We start from the raw sequence: 26,541 nt of genomic DNA on the forward strand, positions 1-26,541 counted from the left end.
CAGAACAATATACCAGATTAAATGAAAAAAAGGAAAGAAAAAATAAAATAAAATACAGTATCTTGTCACAATCATTTCAATAGACAATAACTATCCTTTTAATCCCTTTACAACAAACCAGTCAGTGAACTGATCAATAATACTGTTTTGAGTTCCAACAGGCTATTAGAGATCCAAACTCGGTTTGGAGACAAATCCTTCCAACATCACAACAGTCAAACAATTCCATCTTCTGTCTTGTGCATCATCATGCCCAAAAAAATAGGAGCATAACTTGAAGACACAAAAGAATCGATCATGGTCTCTTGTTCTGTTCTTAAAAATGCACGAGCCTTCCAAATTTCTATGAGAAAATGATACATACATATGAATGACTCACTTCGAGGGGTGGACTCTTGAGTTTATTATTCAGGACTGGAATGGGGGTAGCTCTTTCACCTGGGTATGGTATAACAGACTAAGAGGACTGGAATTCTGAAATTAATTAAGATTTCATTAGATATAAACTTGGAAACAAAAGAATTGAGAATGGAAAGTATAGAAGAAATCAAGTAGATCTTCAGAATTTGTTCTATAAATCAATGATGATTTTGGTTCTGGGAATGCTGATAATAATTATTGCCAGCCTTTTCTCCTCTACAGCTCACATCCTCTGGTAAATATGAGTTGGTCGCCTCATTTGCTACATTTCCTATACGTTTGCCGCATGAAGAACCTCTCAAGCTGTCTGCCACCTGTCCCCACCCATTCCTTTTCCGAAGCCATGGGGGCACTGTTTTTGGAGCATTCCATTTCTCTGGCCTGAAATACCTCCTTCCCGAGCTGTATGAGGATTCCCTCACTCGCTTAAATGGCTGCTGGCTATGTGAACTTGGAATGTCCAAATTTTTAAGGGTTTCATCTGCGTGACAAGGGGTGGGATAATGGCCGTTCCTTTGTCCTACTGCAGGTTGATCAATCGACAAAGGATTAGAAGCATGAGAAGTTGGACGATCTTTGTTATCCCGGGGAAATGGAGGCAATGGAGGAAAAGGTTGAAAAGGCATGCCAGGGGCAATAAACCAGCCATCTACACTTTCTGCATTGGGTGTGCCAAAAGGCTGTACGATTGACAAGGGCATTCCATACGAGACAGGCAGGCAAGAAATGAACTTCCCCTGTGGCTGTCCAACAACTGCATCAAAAGGACGCTTCATATGGCAAACATTTTGTCGATGGAGATCCATAGCAGCTGATGAAGCATATGATAAACCCTGAGCTTGGGGAGATGAAAACCCAGGTGGAACATCGTCAGGGATGTTCTGACTTCCATGGTCAGCCCTAAGAGCTTCATCTTGCTGAGAGTGATCATCAACACAACCATTGAAATTACCATTCTTTCTGCTTACTGTGTCCGTATGATCCAGAGCCTCCTCAACACTGCCTCCTTGTAATGGCCAGGATTCAAATTGCTGCATCAATGAAGACTCAATCTTCTGTTCCTTCAGGGGTGATCTCGAACCTGGGTTTGTCTCTGCCGGCTGATCCCATCGGCTTTTACGTTTACGTGTTTTTCTCTCACTAGTCAGGCAACCACCTACACAAGGGGCAGAGCAACCCTCCTGGTTACCAGAATCGTATGAGGGCATTGCAACCATTGATTGATTCACACAATCAATTGCCTCCGTAGGTCTTGCATCTAGATCATGCCAATAATTGTTTGATGACAAAAACCTGTTGCAGTTCGAACCCCGTAAAATCTCCATCCTCCCATCATCTCTGTCCAAGTAGCTAAGTTTTCGAACAGGTCTAGGAATCCACCTATCTCTGAAGTTCCGTGCAATTTGATGTACCTGCATAGGCATACATACAGTGAATATTCAGACCTCACCCAAGAGAATGCATAGACAGAAATCAGTTAATGAATTCCGAAACAATCTGAACCATAAATATAAGATAAGCCAAATGACAGAATTATCGCATATTAGTTGAAATTCAAAAGGCTAAGGAATTAGTTTGCCAAAAAAACCTGTTTGTCATCATGCTCTGTCAGTGACAAGATTGACTTCCTAAAGCTGCACGGAAACACGCGTCTCAGGGATATATAATAAGAGCAGCATGCCCATCATAACAATTCATTAAATTAAGTAGGAAAAAAAATCATTGGTTTGAGTTGGCAGGAAAATCTATGATTTGGCCACCCTCAGACCCATACATAAAAGCAAGAAGAATATTTTTCATTGGCACCGGATGTGTAGGAACAGCATCCTGGCTAATCCCAAGAGTGCACAGGCCCTTAGCAAAGAATTTCTTGCAAGTGCACCTCAGGTAATTCAAGGGAAAATCCCCCAGTCCGATGGCCCCTAGAGATTGTTTGCACCTAAGGGGATTTGAACCTTAGACATGGGGGGAGCATACCCCCCAAACTCAAGGCTTTTACCACTTGAGCCAACCCCTAGGGGTTCATACATAAAAGAAAGCTAATAAAGTCAAATACAATGTCCTTCCACCAGCCACTTTAATTACAGTTACACGTGAGCATCACAGTGATACAAACTATGAACAAAAACATGTTTCAGGATAATCTAAACAAGCCATAAGATTCAAGCTTTTGAAGAGCACTTGGATGCCATCACATCTTTGCAGAAAAATATTTATATCCAACATTCACCAAAGATCCAGAAATTCTTAGTCCTATTCTTATTTTCTTTTTAGCAAACATGTATCTTTACAGCCAAGAATAAGCTGGGGAATAATTATGGGCATAAAGAAGTCCGTGAATTCACTGGGGGATGGCAATCAGCCAACCTCAACAATTTAAAAATGCTTCAGATACAGTAATTTCAATTGGGCAATTTTTTTCCCTGGACATATAGGCTTCCCAAGAGTCTCATGTTTTTATGCCTATTTATGTTCAACAGGCTAGCAGTAATTCTTACGTTATGACCATGGTGAAAGAAGCCTATATATAGGCACAAACATTAAAATACTTCTGAATTTGGTTTCCTTTTGCTTTGTAAGATACAAAAAAATTCACTTCCATACTGAGGACAATCCCTTTGAAGTTGTCAAAAGCTACATCCTCTCCCCCTCGTTATATTTTAAATTTACATACTCCTTCCCCATTTGGTTTTCAGTTAAATGCCCCTTCAAAAAGTCCCTCCCTCTGTTAATGTGCATGCGAAAAGTGGAGAAAACTTGTAGCGCCAAAAGTTTTAACCACCATAATGCAGTTGGAAGGATCTTATAAACAAACATATTAATAATCCAGGTGCAAGTCCAATACATCATAGTAGGAAGATTCAATTTAAAAATTAGATAATATATTCTAACCTCTCCATTCCATGACAAGGTGGACCCCCATTAATATGTTCAGTTGTAAGTATGTCCCTCACTGCCAAATACTCTAAGACCTGCACAAATGGAACGTCAGTTTTCTATTCCCCATTCAAAAGCCTAAAGACAGCAATCCCATTTATTAGCTTCTACTAAAGCCCAATCAAACTCGTAAAAAAAGCCATAAACATACATGCACTCACGCAGAAGATTCCCAGCGACAAATTAGAACAGGCAAAATATTGGCCAGTCATTTGAAAAACAGTTTAACCCTCCAGATTGAAGTCTGACCCATTTTCAAACAGCATGCATCATTTAGTCCATTGGTAAGACTAACACAATCTTTAAAACAAAAATTTTACAAGTTCATTATTTTTTATGTAGTGATGGAGTGGCTAGCCAGCATTATACTTTGATACCATCAACTATTATTATGAAAAACGGAATCTTATCAACCTAGTACAATGGTGGTCATAAAAGATTCCTTCATCATCAGAAAACATGGTATGATGCAACATTCATTGCATCTTTATTCAGTCAAGCTATAGAAGACATTCATATTTTGAGCACTTGGGTAAAAGGCATGCTTATGTGATGTTCGTTTTTTGTTTTTAATAAGCAACCTCATGTCATGTTCAAAAAAATGTTCTAAGATGGTATTACAGGGTCGAAACAAATGCAAAAGAAACTTCTATGTTACCTCATCAAACTTTTACAGCCATAAAACCCCCTTTTTTAATGACAAGGAACCTTGGAGACCGTGCAAACGCAACATGTCTTTTACTTCCAGGTAATGTGTCAAAGTCAATCTTTTTTCATTCTTTCCTGAATTACCCCTTTTTATAGCTTTTCTTTTCTTACCAATGACAAAATGATAGAAGTGTGAGGAAAACGCCAGGAATCAAATTTCCTTCAGAACTGTGGAATTCCAAAGAAGGCATTCATTTCTCAACGATTAACAGGTGCCAACCAATTTTTCATGCAAAAGACTATGTGCTATTCTAATTCCATAGTCATGATCAAAGAAAACGAAATCCATTGAGATATCCAGGGCCCCCAATGGAAGCACCTTGAGAAGCTTCCGGAGGATAGGAATCTTTTTGAAATCCCTCCTGTAAAACTTCATTATGTTGTGCAGCATCCGCAACCCTGAAAAACAAACCAACGGTAATTCTTTAAAGGAATGCAGGCACCACTACAGTATCTTTAATTCCCCCAACAACACAGAAACTAGTTGTAGAGTATGTGACAAAGCACAGGATAGAATACCATTTTTGTTAATTATATCGATCAATACTGCACGCGATTTTGTTTTCAGAAGAGCATCAAGGATCATTGAAAGATCTCGATTGCTACAACAACAAAAAAACAGGAAAACAATTGATAAAAAGTTATCAAATAAAAACTTGCACAAGCACACACACACACACACATATAAATCAATGACCTACATACCATGAGAAAGTGAAGTAAATTACAATATAACAAAATCCAATGAAAATGAAAAATATAAAATTTACCTCTGAATTGCTTCACCATTGCCACCATCACCTGATGCTGCAGTGAGAAGCAGAAGCTTCAAATAGCCTTTAGTGGCATCCTGCAAGAAAATAACATGGCTTAAAACATTGAGTACCCACAACTTCACATGGATATATGAGGTACAAATGCAAAAGATGCCCGTATTAGTTGTAGTGAGACTAAATGCTTCAGAAAAAGGAAGAAAATGCAGGGGGCAGATGTAAAATTAATAAATATTAAGGATATAAAGTTATGAGTTACATAGAGCAACAGGTTAACATGGAAACACACGTTTTATTGTCAATATAAACACTCTTGAGGTGTAATAACAATTTTTCAATTATTTAGACACATAATGGTCGTAAAATAGTAAAAAAGAGACAACATAAAAACAAGCTATGCAAAATTGTAAACATCATCCTTTGAGCTGCCTAAATCAAAACTATAAACTTGAATAATATTAAAATTGCATACCTTTCGTTTGCTAATCCCTCCATCATTATCCAGCAACTCATTAAGTTTCTCTTCAACTGTGAGGATCGAAGGGCACTTACCATTAGTATTGTATCCCTTGTGAAATGAACGAATAGTCAAGACAAGTAAAATAGAAAGTTGCAAACCTGCTTCACAGCGGCTGTTAGAAGAACTTGCCAGTAATTTTTTTGGTTTAATAGACAGCAGCTGAGATTTGGTGGCTGTCACCAGAACTCTGTTGGTATTCAGAGAATTGCTACTCATTTTCCCTTTTTTAGCAGAACTAGATGATCGAGAAACTCTCATCTGAGAACGTGATTTTGATGAAATCCGCTTGTCTTCAACTGTGTCAGATTTGGACTTCATATTAGCATCAGTGCCATCAAATAACGATTTGCTCAGAGTCAATGTTGGAGAAATTTCTAATCCATCTGCATAGGATGAGGCTTTGTTTACAGTCTCCTCTTCTCTGGAATTCTCTTTCTGAACAGCAGGCATTGGTTTGCTTGTTACATCTTCAGTTTGTTGGGATATCTCTACTGGTTGAACAAAAGATGGTAACCTTTCCTTGGATACCTCCAGATCCAATGAACTGTGTAATTGGGAAGCAGCAGGTTGATTCATGGCATCCTTTTCTATGGTACTTTCCAATTTCCCAACATTATTTGTGGCTTTATGCATTCCACGTCTAGCTTTTAATATACTCTTGGCAGTTTGAATCTCGGCACAATCAAAGGGACTGGCCCTAGGCATCTTATTATCCAAGCTATCTACACTTTTACCATATTCAAGAAGCATCACAGGTTCTGGAAATTCCTCATCCGAATCACCCTGAACAATTACTTCAGAATTAAGAAGATCACCCCCAATATAGCCCCTACATTGAGGTGCACCACAATGACACTTTTTGGCAGCAGCCCCAAACACCCTGACATAGTTGTAGTCAAATGTCACCTCTTCATCCTGATACAACAACTGAAGCTTAATAGGGGATGATAGTTATGAATGCAAACAACGAAGGGAGAAAACAATTAGGCAGTAACAATGTCTCCAAAGGAGAGACCGTGAAGAGCAGCATTAGACTTCCAAATGCGTCGAATACAATTATAACCTCTCAGTCTCAATTTGTCAAATACAGAATCACTTGTTTCTTAACCAGAATATTTTACAGAAAGCTCCTAGCACTGATCCACATCATATACTTAAATTCCTTGATGAAGTCTTGGTTGGTTTTGATGTTAAAAAAGTGAATCTTGATGGCTTTTCTAGCAGCAGGTTGTTTGAAACCAAATTGGAAACAAAAGGAGAATCTAGCCAAGGCAATCACACTGAGTTGTCCTAGGAAATCAAACCTTTAAGGGCAAGGAAATCACACCTTAAAAGCTTCAGAAAATTTTATATATACTTATCTGAATCACACATATATAGCTCAAAAGGAAAATTTTCTGAAACATTTTCTGCTGATATGTGGTTGCAATCTGTGGGATTGAGATATGGCTATACAGAAATGTCAACATAGAAATATAGTGTGTTCATGGGGACAACAACCAAAGATCTAGGGATGAAAGTAACTAATGCAAGGTGCAAGCATACCTTCTTAATATCCCTTAATGCAAATAGTCCAATGCAAATTTCTCCATTCACCATCCACTGCTCAGAAAGAATTTAAATAAATAAGTATTTATAAGAGAGCAGGAAAATTGATCAATAATAACATTTGGGGATTAAAGCTCAAGCACCTGAGACTAATAAAATGAGGTTAAAAGGTGCATTTCTAAAGAAAAAGAAACCCAATGTTCTTACATTTTTTTTTTTTAATAAGAACCCAATGTTCTTACATATCAAAATGCGATAATGGAAGGGGGGGAGTGCATCACAAATAGCATTTATGCAAAGTTCATCAGTGACAACTGTCAGCTACCCTAATTTTTTGGGATAAGGAAAGTTGTTGCAGTAACATATAACAAGAATGCAATAGCAGAAAGTTTCTTCATCCTTAAGTCAGAATATAACACAATTCACCTTTTCTGTACGGCAATTAGGGGCACAGCTATGGTTAATGAAACGGCCCAAATTTCCTTTTGCACACGCATCTATTACCTGAAATAATGGAAATCATGAATGACTGATAATCATGAGACAGAAATTAACTAAGCAATTTTATGCACAACGTGATGCAGATCAACATATGAATAGCCAATGCCAAAATATGTTATTCTTATTTTGATCTGCATGTATAAAAGCAAATGGTGAAGAGTAGCTGTATTTGTGGAGGAGTACAATCTACCTGTTAGCATTAGCTGTTCTTACTTTGCTATCTATGTCATATGCACAATTTATCCAGAATGTGATGCAGATCAAAAGAAGAATAGCTAAAGTAGGGTGCAATTGAAGAACTTATAAATACTATTACATGTAGTAAAGGCCATGGTGGAGATTTGACTTCAAGAGAACTTGCTATCATTTTCATGAAAAAGAGGATTGTTAACAAATATATGTTTTCTAGCCCAAGGTCCATGTAGCAAATCTCGATCCATGGTCTTACCATTGTGATTGCACATATGACAACAACCAACAATATGATACAAATCTTTTTCTCTACAGGTACAATATGATACATATCTTTTTTAAGTACAATATGAGGAAACCTCCATTAACAGCTGCTCCAAACATAGGGCTCAATGCTTCCCTAACAATGAGGGGATCCCCTTGTCTTAATCCTCTAGAACTGTTAAAAAAGCCTTCCGGTGCTCCATTCACCAAAACCGAATAACGAACAGTCGTTATACAATGCCTAATCCAAGAAATCCATCCATCCACAAAACACACCTCCCAAGTAAATAAGACAAAAAATCCCAATTAACATGGTCGTAAGCCTTCTCCATGTCTAGCTTGCACAAGCCCGGGTGTACCCTCCTTGAGTCTATAATCTAGGCATTCATTGGCAATCAAAACCGAATCCAATATTTGTCTCCCCTTCACAAAAGCATTTTGAGATTTTGAAATACTACTCATAACAGCACTTGTGCGATTGGCAAGCACCTTGGAGATAATCTTATACACCCCATTAATGAGACTAATAGGCCAGAAATATTTCACCTCCATTGCCCCAACTTTCTTAGGGATAAGAGCAATAAAAGAAACCTTAGTATTTTTTTCAAATTTACCAAAGGTGTAGAGCTGAAAAACCTGCACAATATCCTCCCCCACCACATCCCAACAATCATGATAGAAGGCCATCGAGAACCCATCCGGACCCAGGGCTTTATCTTTAACCATCTCACAAGTCACCTAAAGAACCTCCTCTGCTTCAAATGGTCTCTCCAACCACATAGAGCTTAATTGGTCAATAGTCTCAAGAGGCATACCATCAAGTTTGGGTCTCCACGGGGATTTTTTAGTAGGGTCTTTGTAAAAATTGTCAATATGGTTCTTAATAGCATCAAAATCAAAGCATACATGTCCCTCAACTTAAAGCACATCAATGGCAATATTCCTACAATGAAAATTAGCCACCCAGTGAAAAAATTTAGTACATCGGTCCCCTTCTTTCAGCCAAAGGGCACGTGACTTTTGTCTCCACGAAATCTCTTCCATTAGTAGCACCTTTTCCAAATGATAGATAATTTCCTACAAGAGTCTTCCTCAGAAAGAGGAGCGCTCACCTCCCTTTCTTCCAAATCCTTTAGTTTTTCCATAAGGGGCCATTTTTACTATTAATATGTCCAAAGACTTCTGCATTCCACCTCTTCAAGTCCCTCTTCAATGCTTTCAATTTCTCAGCCAATATAAAACTTGGAGAACCTTTTAAAGAATACAAGGACCACCACGACCTAACTTTCTCCACAAAGTCTCAACTTTCAGCCACATATTTTCAAACTTAAAGTATCTTTTACCCTTATGAATGCCTCTACAATCCAGTACAATAGGGAAATGGTCCGAACAAACTCTATCAAATCTCTTCTATAGCAAGGTAGAGTGATGAGCCTCCCATGAAGGAGACACCAAAAATCTATCCAAACGAGATCAAACCCTATTATTAAACCAAGTGTGCACGCCACCAACAAGTGGTAAATCCACCAGGTCCATATCAAAGATAAATTAAGAAAATTCATTCATTGCTTGGCTATGCCGGACTTCTTCCGATCTTTCACTAGGGAACTGAGTAATATTAAAGTTACTACCAATACACCATGGTAAGTTCCACCAACTACCCAAACCCGCAAGCTCCTCCCATAAAACATTCCTATGTTTGTTCACATTTGGAACATACACACCATCAAAAGACTTACAAAAACGATCCGCCACATTTTTAAACAACATGCCAACATATAGTTTCCAACACACTCCTCGATAGACTCAACCACCCTCGAGTCCCACATAATAAGAATACCCCCAGATGCTCCCTTAGAAGCAAGGTACACCCATCTCACAAATGAACAACCCCAAATACTAGTGATGATGCTACGATCCATGAATTCAATCTTGGTTTCCTGCAAACAACCAATATCCAATTTTCAGTGGCGTAAAAGATTCTTAACCCGAATGCGTTTATTGGGATCATTATGACCCCAAATGTTCCAAGAAAGAATTCTAGGCTTCATGGGAAGAAACAACATTTCCCTTCGATCTTCTTTTGCTGGTACTCCCTTCCCAACCGTCATAATTGATCGAACAAGTGAGACGCTTCAGCTCCCACTTTTTCCTAGAAGCATATTTAGGGGATTGAAAATGACCCGCCTCAACAGCAATAAGCAATGCCTTGAATTACTCCTCAAACCCATAACAAGAAATCCCCACACAATCATGAATATCCTTCACTTATGGAGTCACTAATGGTGAACCTCCTGTTACAAGCAAGGGAGACAAGGTGCATAATGGCTCTGGGTCCACCTCGGCCTCCTTATACACCATCTGAAGAATATAGTTCACGTGCTCTGACTTAGACGAAAAGTCAAAATTCATTAACTTCTCCTCCCGAATCCCCATACCATTCTCTGCCCTAGATACCATCCATTGAACTAATTGAAACTGCCCAGAGACCTTCGCTGGAAAGAAAAACCCCTGAGCCTCTTCCCTACTACCCATTGGCCTTGTCTATGTGTGATGTGCCAGATATCCAATGTCTGCCGGTGAGAAAATGTTGAGATCCATCTCTGGGTTTGCTATCAACAACTCCACATTCTTCTTCCGGACCACCATAGATAGTTCCTCAGCCACCTGCGAGTCCGATGGGTTGACTGAATCGTGAGCGAGGTTCCTCGGCACCTCAACTCCTTTGTCACCTTCTCTAAGGTCCAATGGGTTCCTCGGCATCTTCGATGCCTTCTCGCAAGTCCAATGGGTTCTTCGGCACCTTGTCCGGTGAGGTTGACTAACTCTTGTTGGTAGAAGGACCAGCCTCTCCCCCCTCTCTAGTTCTCCACACGAGCTAGGTTCCAGCCTTAGCCTTATCTCTATTTTGCCCCACAACCTAAAGCCCAACGGAGCAAAGCGGCCCATTTGCTTTGAAACTAGCCTAGGACCCTTTAATTGCTCACCTGTTTTATTGGACCCACGAACCTCATAGCCCAGACCCTTCCGATTTTCATCCTCTACACATTGTATTGGAGAATCAACCCTTGCATGCATTGACGACAATTGCATTCTCACATCCAACAAGGAATTGTGCACATCCTCCTTTGCCCGACTAGTGGTGGGCAGCAGGGCACCGCCCCCTTGTGTCCACCACCCCCCCCCCCCCTTCAAGGCGGCATGGTCAACCTTGCTCGCCCCCTGCCAAAATATATATTTATAAGTTTAAATATATAAATATATACATATATAAAAAAATATTCGTTACTAAAACAATGTTTTGGCAACAAATAATTAAAAAAAGGGCAACATTTTTTTTGGTTTTTTTTTTGGGGGGGGGTTAGGGTTTCCCCCCTTCCCCACCCTTTTCTCTCTGGCTCTCTCGGTCGCTACCCTATCGCAGTCACCGTAGTGGCACGGCCCTCGTCCTCTTCTTCTCTCTTCCCCACTCTCTCTCTCTTTCCTCTCTGGGGGCATGGCAAGAATCTAACAACGTTTGCATTCAAAGCCACCAGATTGTGTATTGTGTTTAGGTTTTTTTTTTCTTGTTGTTTCTGTTGTTCCAATTCAATGTGTATTGTTGTGGATTTGATTTGTATTTTGTAACTTTTTCATTGTTGAGTTGTCTTATTTTGTGGTTTCCACTGTGTTTGATCTATTTATTTTTTTTGTGATTTTTTGGTTGGGACAATCGTGGATGGAGGGGTGGACGGACCATGGGTCCACCCCTGCACCCCAACACACAAACGAGGGCCCTGCCCCTAGGATGTAGTGGCAGATTCCAAGGGGCAAACCCTCCCCAAGGGTACAGGTAGCACCTTATGCCTGACCCACGACAAGCCTGCCACCCCCCACCTCTCCACTGTGCACTTGCTGTCCCAAATGTAGGTGGAGCCTTTCCACCCCTATTCTACACTATGGGATGCATCGGTACCTTTTGCTACACCAGAGCCTCCCTATACGAGCAACTCTGTTTCACCGCCACCAATGGCCTTAGCACTACCCCTCCTCTGCTTTGAATCTCATTGCCTCCCACAATGCATTCTACCATTCTCCTCTAGCCCTTACCTCCCAACTCTTCAAGTATGAAAATGAAACTACATCTGCCACCACCACCGTACTCCACTAGAGCCATGTAGCAGCTACAAGTATTTTGACACCTCTGCTCAATGAAGCTTTTGGTACCCTCCCTTGAGGTTGTGTAAAAATCCTTCTTTTCCCCCTTCAAGCATTCCTCCAATGTTTTGGAAAACCATTGCACCATAGGAATTCCCAGCCTCATCTCTTTCACCACCCTTCGACTCCTCTCAATAATGAACAAAAAATTTCCATCCTTCAACAAGGCAAAAACCTTTGATTCTATTCCATCACTAAGTGTTTTGGAAGCACCAGCATCCCACTGATCTCGCTTAAAAACATTCAACTCAGCAGTAATCTCACCGTTGAAACCCAACAAACCTCATCGGTAACAAGGTTGTGCGGAGAGAAAACCGAAAGACAACATCGTTAACCTAAGAAATTGAATATCTAATTCCAGGAGCCATAGTGTTCAAGTAGCAAAGCAATTGGACATCATGAAGAATAATAGATAGATCACTACTGAAGTTTTTTTTTTGATAAGTAAAATAAGTTTTATTAATATGAACATAGGCATTGCCCAAGTACATTGGTAGAATACAATAGAATGCACCTAGTTAGGAGCTACAGATAGATATGAGGAAATCATGAAAACTGAGACCATTAAAATCTATAACAATAGCCCACATAAATAGTCTAAAAGAACATATTTTTGCTGAAGCTTCCACATAAATGTAAGTATTTAGAACTTAAGGTCATGAAATACTCTCATTGAGGATTAAACCCTGAGAAGTTCTAAACATGATATAGAAGAATTTCGAATCACAACATGCTACCAACAAATTTGAATCAAACAAAAAATGTACTTGAATTAAAATAATAATAATAATAATAATAAAGAGAACAGATCCAAACCTCACTGCCATTCAATGTCATGAAATAGAAATGTCTATGACCCTTAAAAGCATAATCCTTTTGCCGTGCTTCATAAGCATGCATATCAAGCACCTGTAACCATATAACAGAAATCTTTGTCAGAGAAAGCTATGTTACAGATACACACTACACCTCCAAGTCTACATGCGTGCACACACACATCAAAGCATTTGAGTAGTTGGCACTTGAGTATATATAGCTGGGCGGCAAAGATAAACTCCTATCCCTTAAATATTCTGCTCTCATAAAACACTGAGAGATTCATTCCATTAAGGAAGAAAGTCCACTTTTGTGCCAACTTTGATTTATGGAAAACAGAATTGAGCTTATGTTGGTAGCCAACTTAACTAAGCCTTGACCCACTTAATTGGGCTACACGAATTCTCCTTTCGCCAATTGATCTGTTTAGTGCATGCAGGTTAACTGTGCAGAAAAAAGTGAGGGGGCTAGGTCACCACCAAGTTCTCATTCTATTTATAAAGAGGTCGGATAGAGAGAGACAGGCAGACAGACAGACAGACAGACAGCTCATGTGGAAAGCAAACAAAACTTCATATGAACTGGTTTTGTTCAACGTTTGCAGAAGTATAGCACAACCATGTCAAATTAATAATTAGTGCAAAGAATCAATATATTGTATTTCATCCACCAATAAATTCGATGTAAGATTTTAATCAAATGGCAGCCCACACTCCATGCTAGTGGGGACTTATCACTAGGAAAAGACACCTCCAGACTAATGTTTAGAATAACATGGAGAGAGAGAGAGAGAGAGAGAGAGAGAGAGAGAGAGAGAGAGAGAGAGAGAGAGAGAGAGAGAGAGTTCCATAATTACCTCTCCAACATATTCAATAAGAAACTGCCCTTTGGATATATCCTCCACCAACTTTAGCCCATAACCCTTCTTCCCACTTCGAAACCATTCCAGCTTAGCATACCTCTGTTTTTGGAACTGCAAACAAGCATTTGGACTCAATAATGCCCCTTACATGCAATTAATTTCACTAAGAGAAACAATTTTTTTTTTTTATAAGTCACCAAGAGAAACAAATACATTGCTAGCAGTACTAAACAGCTAAAATACCTGTTGATTTGAACAAAACTCCCCACATGGGCAGGTGCCTTGGACACATTCAATATTAAGAACTCGGTTCAGGCATTCATCTCCACAACCCAATAGGCCTTTCAAAGATGGCTTGCAGTGACAAACCATTATCTGAAGAAATTATAAAATATATAAACATAGAAAAAAATAAACTGACCTAAAGAACCATGCCTTTTGCATGTAACAAAACCATCATATCAAGATCACACGCCCAAGTTTAGACAATGGGAAAAATAATTAAAACAAAGTAAAGTTAGTACTGTAGTCAGGATAGATAAGTGGTTGACTATGCTGGAATATAAAGAATAAAGAACATGTACAAGAAAACTAACAAATCAGTAAATCAACATCATTCACAGAAAATTCATGAAAGTAGAGAATATTCAAATGTCCACGCAAAGATAAAACAATAAGGCAATTCTGAACCAGTAGTGAAATTAAACATTCCACACGAGGGAGGGAGGGAGAGAGAGAGAGAGAGAGAGAGAGAGAGATTAATTGCATCAAGCACAATATTTTCTGCATGAGGGGGAAAGGAATATCATTTATTTGAATCCAAATTTAAACCATTGATCCTGTGAGGATAACAAATGTAAAGCGGATCGCATTATCCAAAATCTACTGGTACCAGCTTCATTAGTTGGGTTCAAAATTAGTCCATCAAAATGCCAATTAAGTGTACCTTTTTTATTTTTTTATCAGTAAAGTGTACCCTTTTTTTAATATTTTAACAATGCAATATTTTAATTTGCTATGCCACAGGACATGTCAGTCCACGTAAACGATAACTTATACATATTTCATTCAATAGAAAAATAATTCTCACAAATTACACTAGTTAAAATGGAGGCAATGTCGAAATGTTTTGTGCAAAAATTGGATGTTGAAAACTAACAAAGGGTTTGCTTTGTTAGCAGGATAGATTATGCAACTCAATTACAGTACATATCCTTTTTAAGGAAAGCTAGAATCTTGGAAGATCTACTGAAAAATGATACATGAGTATTGAAATGAAAATAGCCCAATAATTCAAATTAAATGTCAATTACATACCTCGTCGATAGTCTGAGTTTTACGCCTACGATGCAAAAACTCATTCGTAGAAATATGCTGAAAAGTTGACTCTTGGTAACCTGAGGGCAATAAAAAAAGAAAAAAATGTCACAAATCGGAAAATATAAAAATAAAAGGATGGCATAAGACCTCAATAGAATCCTGGCTGCAAGCTTGTATTTGATCTTACCAATCCGCTATCACTAGCAAATACCACTTACCTGTTGATCGCTTACATTCCAATCCCTTGTAATTTATAGGTGCATCATTAGAATCTTCTTCACAAGAGGCATCAGATATATCCAACTCTACATTAATATCTGCATTTGACTTCTCTTGAGGTATTGAGCAATCAGCAAAGGCTTTATCCAGGTTTTCCTTACATGTCCTTTAAATATAAAAATACACAAAGCAAAATCAAATGCTCAATTCTAAATATAAGTTTGGAAAGACAATAATAAACTGGAATGGATATTAACTATGTACGCCTTAAAAGTTGAAGGTAGTACATATAACATACTGAAATGATGGACCACTAATGATTCCATGTACCAAAAGTGAAAGGCAAAAACATATAACAAATAGAAATAATGAATTGCATCTGATTGGATGTACAAAAGCACTTTTTTTGATCGGTATGTACAAAAGTACTTAAATGAATGAAATGACATCTTCAGACTAAATGGTACCAATAGTTTCGGAATGGCAATGAGATTTGGAAGTTCTGAAACGGGTGATCTCCAACCAGCAAGGAGGGAACTCTCTTGTGCCCAAGAAATTCATTGTTTGAAACTTCATTTTCTTTTTGATAGGTAACATTGTTTGAAACTTTATATGCCTAGTTTCATTTTAACTCTAGATCCAAGCATTTTTCTTCCACAAGAAGCAGGCACACCTAATGAAATTCTCCTCCCCCTTAAATGAGATTTATAAAATTATGGGAATGGGTTGCATTATGGTAAGATAACACATTATTGAATGAGCTCGCTTCAAACATCCCCTGCTTTGAAGGGGCCCAACAAAGTTTGTATTAACCATTCCTTCTCAGGTTCCCAATCTTGTGCAACTCTGGATAAATCCACATCCCACCAAGCAAAATCATTGGGAAACTGCAAGTGACCCACCACAAAAACTTCCTTAAAACAAGCACAGTTGAAAATTTTCAGTTACTAGTCATGGGCTTCCTTACTAGAAAATTAGGTGTCCAATTCCTATTGAAGGCATATCCCAAGCCAAGATTTATTTATTTACATTTTTTTTTTTTTTTTTTGCATAGGGTGTCCGGTGTAAAGTCCCGACTAAATCTCAAGGGTGCACAGGTCATCGGCAATGAGTTTCCCGCAAGTGCACCTTAGGTACATCAAGGGAAATTTTCCAGTCTTATGGTCCCTAGAAATTGTTTGCACTCATGGTTCCGAATCTTAGACCTGGAGGGAGCATACCATCAAGACCAGGCTTTGACCACTTCAGGCAACCCCTAGAGGTTAAGCATATCCCGAGCCTAGATAAAGCCTATGTGATAGGAGATTTGACAATATTGAAGTTAAAGAATTTCCAGTATCATCTAGCTACATCATGAGAAAAGTGTTTGCTTGCCTGGGCTTTCTTTTATTCAGTTAGTCAATAAATCATACTTGCATTCAGAAAATTTTCAGCCATCTCTCATGAATTGAAAGGATGTAATTGCCAGCACCAAACCAAATGAATAGAATCAAATTATTCACATATTTTCCCTACCAAGTGATTATCATCCCAAACGTTTTTTGGTAAGTAATCACTAAGCCATTTTACCCCAAATTATAGATAAAAACTCAATAAAGATACTGTCTCAATGAATAAAACATGTATGACAATCTACTTATAAAAAAATGTATTAGAATCTAATACACTGACAAAGATGTGAATACCATGCTTCTTAAGGTTTCTACATTACTATAGAATGTTTGTAATGGTAAAGACAGGTATAAAAGATGGTGTACCATGTGCAATTTTTTTTATCAATTAAATCTGCAAGCAGAGCTGGTATACGACGCCATTTATGACACACGTCACATAGAACCCACGCCTTACGGGGGGGTGGATGCTGCTCCTCTAAGCCACCTGGTACCGCGTTCAAGTTAGATTTGTTTGTGACTGCAATATTGTCAACAGTGTCAGTTTTCCCAACGCTATCAACATTGTGATCTCCTACAATATCAAGTCAAGCTAAGTAAGAAGCAGACTTTGAACTGCCTAATTTGAAAGTATCTCAAAGGGAAGAGTTAAACAACATCCTTTGCTGAGCACGTGTACATGGTGAAGACACATTTACAAAATTATTATACATCCAGGGGAGACATTGCCAGTCCTAAAATGGTTAAAAAAAAAATCACATGGCCACAGGCAGAGTATTACCACCTTCTGGCTGACTTTCCACTTTGTGAAAGATTTGATTACAAACAACCTTCTCCTCGACTTTTAACTTATTGGCAGACTTCGGCTGCTTCTCCCTCTTTTGTCTACGCACATTCCCTCTCTTGTCAGCTGATTCAGAACCTTTGGACCTGCCTTTGCTCACTCTACCAGATTTTGAAAGTTTACACACCATAGCTTTCGTAGGAGGAGGCAAATTCTGGGAATCATGTGACTCAACAGGTAGGATGGAATGCGTTTTGGCTTCCACAGCACTTTCCTCTTTCCAAGCCTCTCCAAGCATTATGTGTTCCGTCTCTTTTGGAAAAACCAATGGTTCCATAGACAATTCCTTGTTGCTTGACGAGTTGCTTGAAGCAATTGCGCTGGTGAGTGAAGTGAAAATCTCTCCAGAGCAAAGTATATCGCCCATATGTTGTCTGCATCCTTGTTTCTTCGATGTTTTAGCTTTGTTTATGCAAGTTGGACCAGGTGATCCATCCTGCAGAACAAAGTTACGTGAATGAGGGATCCTCTTCTTCTTACCCCTCTTACTGTTAGTACGATGTTCTTGAGCAGCAACATCTTTGGAGGAACTCAAAAGAGCGTCATGCAAATATAAATTATGTCTTGGAGTGACTTGGGCATCTGGAGTCAAATTGATAACTTCTGAATCAGGAGAAGTTCCAGAATCTATACACCTATTCCCAATTGCCCCTCCCAATGCATCGACCAATACATGGGAGGGAACCCCAAGATAAATTTCTGCATCACCAGGTGCCTTATCTATAGTATTGGCTCCCTCAGTGTCTTTATTTGCAAGTTTTCCATCTTCCTGTGATTTATCTTCAATAGAACCGGCAAATTTCGGAAGTTCTAAACCTGTTCCAGAAAACAAATCTGTCCCATAATCACTAATGTTAACATTGGAGGATACTGAAGTATCAACAAACTTTGGATCTATATTGTTCAGACAACTTTCAGCTGCTACTTTTCCCACTTTAACCTTCAAACGAACACGACTAGTTGAAGCACGACAATTTCCCCTTGACCCTTGTGAGCTTCCACTTGCTTGCCTCTTGTTCTGCTTTCCACTTCGTCGGCCACCCCTTGCTTTTCCCAATCCTTTCTTCTGTACTTGATCGAACCCATAGATCCCATTACTCTGCTCAAAAAATTGAGTGATATTCTCCAATGATCCCCAAATAGAAGAACGAGCTGGTTTTGACAAAGAGCTTCTTTTCAGTCTTGCAGCCTCCAAAACAATTTTAATACTTCCACACGGGTGTAGAACATGGGATGCGTTCTTGCGTTTCTTTTCAGCCCTCTTTTTATTAATCTTTTGGCTTGATTTATTTCTCTGGCCCTTCCTTCGAGAAGATGAGGACACAACTTCAGGACATTTGGTTTCAAAACCACAACCAATACCGACAGTATCTTTTCCTTCATTATCTGTATGTCCAGAACATTCAGCCACACTGCTAGAATTAAGAGAAGTAATAATATCCTCATCTGTCTTGTCCTTTGATGTATTAGGATTGGCAATACTGAGGGGTTGACAAGATGGGGCAGAAAATGATTTCTCAAAAGTACAGTTATGAGTCATATTGGCAGCACCCTCCTTTAAATTGCAGGAATTTTCTTCTAATGGTAATATAGTGGTACCCAGTTCAACAGTTGTAATATCACTTTTATCCTCCACAACCTTTGGAACCCTTTCTACACAAACACCACAAACACCATTATCATTCTTCCAATCATTTTGTTGGGCAGAGATGCTTGGTAATTCAGACATATGTAAACTTTCCAAGGCCCTTTGGCATCCCTGTGGAGGCAATGCTTGAAAGGATGTATCAATATCACTTGTTCTTTGAAAAATCCCACTAACCCTTTCTACAGAGAGCTCACCAACAGTCTCTTCATCACTCTTATCACATTTCTGCTCACCATAGCTCACCGAGTCACGTGCATGTAAGACTTGCAAAGGAATTTCACCACCCTCTGAAGGAGAAATCCAGTTGTGAACATCAGCTTCTGTCCTTGCTGAAGCATCACTTTTCTGATCCATAACCTCCAAAGGAAGATCACCAATGTTCTTAGTGTCCCCCTGCTCCTGCTGGTGAGCATAGCCATTTGGGAAATCAGTCATTGGTATTAATTCCAAGGGCATTTCACGACCGTCTGAAGAAGATATTTTATTATGAGCATTGGTCTCTAACCCAGCTAAATCACCACTCTTCTCATTGATAACCTCCATGATACCTGGTGATGAAACGCTGACACTCCTATGATCTATCTCATCCAGTTGAGCAAAATTCCCCTGTGAACCAGTCATCTGTACAGATTTGAAAGGCATTTCACAGTCATACTCACCTTGAGATCCTCTATTCTCTAGGCACGATGCAACATTTTGAGTCTGAATCTCAATCATACAGTCCCCTCTGATACTACATTCACTGCCCTGTACATTCTCCAGCATCAAATCATGCACATTTTGTCTCTCAATCACCAATCCATCGCTATCAGTAGTAAAAGCCTTCTTCGCCTCTGTAATCCCACTGGAGCTCACACCAGTATCACCAACCATACAAAAATCCTGACACCTATCCACAGCATTTGGGGGGTAAGCCTTAGATTCAAACAATCTGTGAGCCACCTCCAAGCCAGACCGCTGCTCCGATACACATGGAACTGAAAATTCTAGGTTCAAGTTCTGCTCAAGAACTGACCCACATAACGGTTTCTCAATTATAGCCAAATTTTCACATGAGCCCATCTACAACTCAAGAAATTAATCATAATCCAATGCAAACCCAGTACTTTATCGGAAAACCTGATCAATATAATATTCCGAAACCAATTATAACCGGGACCAATAAATGCAATGCCCCAATCACCGTCCAATCAAGCCCTGACTCTGTTAACAATCACCAAACTTCTTCAAACTAAAAAAAAAAAAAAACCATAAAATCAGTACCTGCGACGAAGCCGTTTGAATTCTAACCGCATAGAGAAAACCCTAGAAAAATCACTCTGCACATTTAAAAAAAAAAAAAAAAACTTAAAAGTCAGATTGTAACCATAATGCGGTTACTAATATCGACATAAGTATACACATGGAGATTAAAAAATACATCAACAAAGCCCCACCAATCCGAAAAAGAACAAAAATATGACGCGCAAATATAATTGAGAGAAGCAAATACCTGTGCACCGTGCAGGCAATAGATTGAAAGCAAAAATAACGAAACAAACAAAATGGGTTTCCTATATTATGCTAACTCTTCCTTCTTCCTTTCAGCGCGCGCGCGGCCGAGAGAGAGAGAGAGAGAGTGAGAGAGAGAGAATTGGTTGGGGTGGGACGTCGGGGTCGTCGACAAAAACAGTCAGAAGAAAGCAGAAAGAAAGGTCTCCGACCGGTCACTAAATTCTGGTGCTGAATCTGCAGATAGACCGTTTTAGCCCTATACAACCAGTTTCCTTAGGGTTGTCTGCGTGGAATTTTGGGACTTGGACGACACGTGTCCTCCAAGGGCTTTCTAGTCACTGCGCTTTATATCATTGTCTTCTACTTTATTTCTCTTTTTTAATCGTTTTTTTTTTTTACTTTTTGTTTGTTGACGTCAATTGTCAAATGATCGAAAAGCTCCTTTTATTTCATTAAATGTTAAGATTAAGGAAAATGAAAGTTAAAATTTAGATAAAATATTATTAAAATATTATTTTTTAATATTATTATTATTTTAAAATTTAAAAATATTAGAATTATTTATTAATTTTTATGTTAAAAATTAAAAAAATTATAATAATTAAATGAAATAAGTTGAGAGTGGTTAAATAACCAAACAGGTTCGAATAAAAGAAAAACTTAATATATATCAAAGTAAATAATTTTGATTTGAAAAAATATACTTTTGATTTATTTTTTCTTAAGAAACATCTAAGAACTGGTTTGGATTTAGAGAGTATTTCATCTTATCTTATTTTATTTCATGACATCATTACAACTTTATCAAATTCTTACACAAAATATAATAAACAATTCAACTTTTTCAAATCTCAATTCAATTTTTTTAAATTTTAAAATAATAATAATATTAAAAAATAAGATTTTAATAATATTGTATTCAACTTTCAACTTTAATTTAAAACTATCCCATCTCATTTCTGAATCCAAATGAACCATTTTCTTTATAAGTCAATCGAGAAGAAATAAGTCATTAAATTCTTCCTTTCACTCTCCCCTATGTTATATTATACTCTTTCTTTATTTTCTTCTAATCCATTTACTATTTCGGTCGAGGTTTAATCGTCATCCCCTCCTCTCAATATATCAAAAGTATCGTGCTACTCGGATTGATAATTTAATTAAGGAAGTTGACCGATAAATGTAAATGCACTTTTTTTTTTCCTCTTTCAATCATTTTTTATACATCTTTAAACATTTTTTAAAAATAAAAAAAATATCAATTCACTAATAGTCACTTTCTTAATTAGTAAATATAAAAAATAAAAAAATTCAATCAATCACTTTTATTGATCATTTTTATCAGTTCAACTAGCATTTTCCATATCAAAATGGGTCAATTTTGCTCCATTTTCGTCATATGAGCTAACGTGACTCTTGCAAAGATCATCATGTATAATAGGAAGAAAATAACTATCTTTCAAGATGGCTATAGTTATATATATATATTCTTGGTTATATTCCGACCAACTTTGAGTTGACTTGCTCTTTATCATGATCAATTAGCTAGCCATTCCTAGATTACAAATGATATTATCTAGATTAGATTATTAGTTAGTCTAATGGACAACTTGGAGCTAGGATTCTAATTGGAACAGTTTAAATATAATTACCTATATTAATTATAAGCTATACTTGAAATATTAGATTGGAGATAACTTTTCAGGAAATCCTGATATATAGCCAATATTGGCGATGAGTACAACAAATATTTGAACAAATAAATGTGAATAACTTAAATGTTTTTGGGTCAACATGAAGATTAATGGCAATTTTTCTGCGAATGCAATCAAAATTATTCAAGGAACACATTCGCAATATTAAAGGACATGATCACTTCCACATTTGTGTGCATGGGTGCATATATACGACTAAGAAACAAACATTTCAAAGAAAGAAAAAAACTCATAAAAATTAACATAGATAGCTCTCGCAGATCGAGTAATGAAGGCCATGATGATCATAAAATCAATGTATTATAGTTTAGTATATTGTAAAGTAGTGAGGTGGGACACATGCAATATTTTCATTGGTTGGTTAATTCAGTTTTATAATTTTACATTTCTCCTTTGTTTTCTCTATGTATAAATACAGAGTTACTTGTAAATGTAAGGATCACAGTCTTAAATAACAATTTTCTATACTTCAATTCATTCTCTTCATATTACTTCTCTTCTTTCTTCGTATACTCTGTTTCATGATGTCAAAGCAAATACCTTAGTGGGTCTTCTGCCATGGTCACTGAAGCTTCCGTTTCTTCTTCGTGTATGGAGAGTTTTGCAAATTCTCCTTATCAGCTACAAAGTGGTGATTCACCTGGCGCTATGTTGGTATCAATGTCCTCACTAGGGAAAATTATTATACATGGAGTAGTTCTATGATAATGGCTTTGAAAGCAAAGAACAAGATTAGTTTTGTAAATGGCTTGATTGCTCGACTGGTATTCACAGACTCTCCATATGGGTTGTGGGAAAGATGCAATAATATGGTATCTTCTTGGATTATCAGTTATGTGTCGAAAGATATTGCTAGTAGTATTATCTGTGCAAAGACAGCCAAAGATATGTGGCAAGATTTGAAGAATCAATTTACACAAGGAAATGGGTCAAGAATCTTTCAATTACAAAATGATTTATCAGTTTTAATACAAGAAGATATGTCGGTGAGAGATTATTACACAAGATTTAAATATTTGTGGGATGAATTGCTTGATTACAATCAAGTTCCTACTTGTTCTTGTGGGGCTTTTACAAGCATGTTCTTGTAGTGCAATTAGAGTTTTCTTGAGTTACCAAGATAGACAAGATGTGATTCAATTCTTGATGGGATTAAATTATTGTTTTTCTCATGTGAGAGAACAAATTCTGATGATAGAGCCTTTACCAGATATAAATAAGGTTTTTTCTTTAATAGTTCAAGAAGAGAAACAACAAGAAATCAACAAGAATGGTATGATGAATATTGTAGCTTTTATGAGTAAAACACAAGATTCCAATTTAGCAATGAGGTGGTTTGTTCCTGATAAATAGCAGCAGCCAAAGAAAGAGAAGTTGTTTTGCACTCATTGAGGTATGACCAATCATAAAGTGGATAAATGTTATAAAATACATGGCAATCCTCTTGGATTCATGCATAATTCGACAAATTTTTGACAGAAATGAAAGTTTACATGACCAGCTAACCAAATCACAGGCCAAACTTTGAGCACACCTTTTGAATCTTACAATCAATTGCCTTTCTCTCAAGAGGATTGTTAAAAATTACTAGATTTAATCCATCATAATCTAAATCAATTGATAATGTCAATCATCAAGCAGCAAATGTCATTTCTAAACCTAATTCTCAATCTGTTCAAGGTATATCCCTCCATTCTAGCTTTTCTTCCAATGCTTTAAATTCTTCTTTGATATCTCATACTAGTTGGATTGTAAACATAGGAGCTACAGACCAGCTACAGACCATATTATTCACTCTATTGATGTTTACACATCCATTACCAAATCTTTAAATATCTCAGTTAAACTTCCAAATGGTGACACTGTGTCAATCACTCATCTTGGCATTGTTCTGAAAATTTAGTCTTAAAAGATGTACTTTGTGTACCATCTTTTTCATACAATTTACTATCAGTAAACAAACTTACTTCATCGCAGAAATGCTTTTTTTTTTTTTTACCCTATTCTTATTTTATTTAGGAGTTTACCCCATGGAAGATGATTGGGATAGCTAGAAGGTCAACTGGACTTTATATAATGCAACAACCAGGTGTTACTGCTATTGAGACTCAACAATCCAAATTAAATCTTGTTACTTTTGTTATCAATTCTAAAGTCTAGCATTCTAGATTAGGTCATCCCTCTATATCTTGACTATATTTTTTTTTCCAAGAATGTACCAAACATTACCTTTTTAGATAAAATTCTTGATCATTATACAGTTTGCCCTTTGGCAAAACATAAAAGACTTCATTTCCAAATTCATTCATATAATGAAAGTTTTTCTTATCATCTTATTCATTGTGATATATGGGGCTCATTCTTTATTCCAACCCATAATGGTTCTAGATATTTTCTTACTTTAGTTGATGACCATTCTCGATTTACTTGGATGTATTTGATGAAAACAAAATCTGAAGTTAGGAATATTTTCATTGGTTTTTATAATATGATCGATACACAGTTTGGAACAAAAATATAATATGTGAGAAGTGATAATGGTTTAGAGTTTAGAATGACAGATTTTTTTTGCTTCAAAGGGAATTATACACCAAGTATCATGTATAGAAACACTTAAGCAAAATTCCATAGTTGAAAGAAAATATCAACATTTACTAGATGTAGCAAGCATTTTAAGATTTCAATCAAATATACCTTTAGTTTTTTGGGGAGAGTGCATACTCTCTGCTTGTTATTTCATAAACCGTATTCCATCTTTAGTTTTAAATAACAAGACACCCCATGAGATTCTTTATAATTCACTTCCATCATATAAACATTTGAGGGTTTTTTGTTGTTTGTGTTATGCATCCACTCTTGCCCAAAACAGAACCAAATGTTCTTCCAGAGCAAGAAAATGCATTTTTGTAGGGTACAAACTCTTTGATCTTGAAAATCATAGATTTCTTATTTCAAGAGATGTAATTTTTCATAAATCAAATTTTCCATTTATTTCATAGTCCAATCCTTCAAATGTTAGTTCCAACTTCGAAATTCATCTTCAATTAGAAAGTCATAAAATGCCAGTTCAATTCTTCCCAAAATAGTTTATGACTATACTGAGAATTTTATGCCTTCTTAATCATCTCCATCTCAATTATCTTCTGTTGATCAAATCAATTCAGCAAATACAAATACTCTATCCCTAAATGATGAAACGCAATTTCCACCTCTTAGAAGATCAACTCAATAGCATAAGCCACCTAGTTACTTGCAAAGCTATCATTGCAACTTGGCTGATTCTAGCTTTACAACACTTTCTAAAGATCCTGTTATTAATTCATGTACTAAACATAGCATTTCTAATGTGTTATCTTACTCTAAATTGTCTCCTTCTCATAAAGCCTTCTCTATTTCTATCTCTTCTAAATTGGAACCTACTTTCTATCACCAAGCTGTTAAGCATGCTCATTGGAAAGCTGCTATGTCTGCAGAATTATCTGCATTAGAATCTAATAACACTTGGGTCCTTACCAATCACCTCCCAATAAAGTGCCTATAGGTTGTAAGTGGGTACATAAAATTAAATACAATTATGATAGTTCAATTGAGAGACACAAGGCAAGACTTGTTGCCAAAGGGTATACTCAAAAGGAATGTCTAAATTTTTTTGAAACTTTCTCACCTGTTGCAAAGATAGTTACTGTCAGGAGTGTGTTACACTTGCTGCTATCCATAATTGGCCTCTTTTTCATTTATATGTCAATAATGCTTTCTTATATAGAGATTTAGATGAACAAATTTTCATGAAAGCACCTCCTGGTTATCTTAGTAAGGGGGACACAAGAGTGTGCAAACTGCAAAGGTCTTTATATGGCTTGAAACAAGCCTCAAGACAATGAAATTCTAAGTTCAAATCTGTGCTGTTTGATAATGGTTTTTAACAATCAAAAGCAGATTATTCCTTGTTTACTAAAAAGGAAGGAAATTCGTTTGTGGTCTTATTGCTTTATGTCAATGACATTCTTCTTGCTAGTAGTGATTTGACTACCATTGAATCTATAAAAGCAAGCCTAAGTGCTCAGTTTAAGTTGAAATATTTGGGGCTAGCAAAATTTTTCCGAATGGAACTAGCAAGCTCACAAAAGGGAATCTCTTTATTTCAAAGAAAATATACCTTAGAATTAATCTCA

General features: G+C 37.2%; 1 protein-coding gene across 8 annotated transcripts; it reads right to left on the minus strand.

The window, feature by feature from the left end:
• Nucleotides 1-43: 43 nt before the first annotated feature.
• LOC122296217 lies at nucleotides 44-20,896 on the minus strand. Of its 8 annotated transcripts, none has more exons than XM_043105738.1 (19): nucleotides 20,653-20,894; nucleotides 20,424-20,479; nucleotides 17,453-20,279; nucleotides 17,035-17,155; nucleotides 15,277-15,443; nucleotides 15,056-15,135; nucleotides 13,982-14,113; nucleotides 13,733-13,849; nucleotides 12,877-12,969; nucleotides 7,333-7,410; nucleotides 6,904-6,960; nucleotides 5,457-6,273; nucleotides 5,311-5,366; nucleotides 4,836-4,915; nucleotides 4,585-4,667; nucleotides 4,385-4,464; nucleotides 3,313-3,392; nucleotides 2,009-2,054; nucleotides 44-1,832 (listed from the first exon to the last, which is right to left on the minus strand). In XM_043105738.1, exons 3-19 carry the CDS (start codon nucleotides 20,220-20,222, stop codon nucleotides 579-581), a joined length of 6,111 nt encoding a protein of 2,036 aa, XP_042961672.1. In that variant the 5' UTR covers nucleotides 20,223-20,279; nucleotides 20,424-20,479; nucleotides 20,653-20,894; the 3' UTR covers nucleotides 44-578. The 8 variants fall into 8 exon arrangements, with proteins under 8 accessions (XP_042961672.1, XP_042961668.1, XP_042961671.1 ...); XM_043105734.1 differs by having other exon boundaries at nucleotides 17,035-17,242; XM_043105737.1 differs by having other exon boundaries at nucleotides 17,450-20,279.
• Nucleotides 20,897-26,541: the final 5,645 nt, after the last annotated feature.

The sequence above is a fragment of the Carya illinoinensis genome, chromosome 15 (assembly GCF_018687715.1).
Source record: "Carya illinoinensis cultivar Pawnee chromosome 15, C.illinoinensisPawnee_v1, whole genome shotgun sequence".
NCBI classification, from domain to species: domain Eukaryota; kingdom Viridiplantae; phylum Streptophyta; class Magnoliopsida; order Fagales; family Juglandaceae; genus Carya; species Carya illinoinensis.

Bases quoted from the DNA above. Each gene is read 5' to 3' on its own strand.
- LOC122296217 (XM_043105733.1), bottom strand. From the start codon at position 20,222: ATGGGCTCATGTGAAAATTTGGCTATAATTGAGAAACCGTTATGTGGG. The intron at 5,367-5,456 runs GTTTGCAACTTT...CGATCCTCACAG, and splicing joins TAACAGCCGCTGTGAAGCAG to TTGAAGAGAAACTTAATGAG. The intron at 4,668-4,835 runs GTAAATTTTATA...TTGTTGTTGTAG, and splicing joins AATGGTGAAGCAATTCAGAG to CAATCGAGATCTTTCAATGA.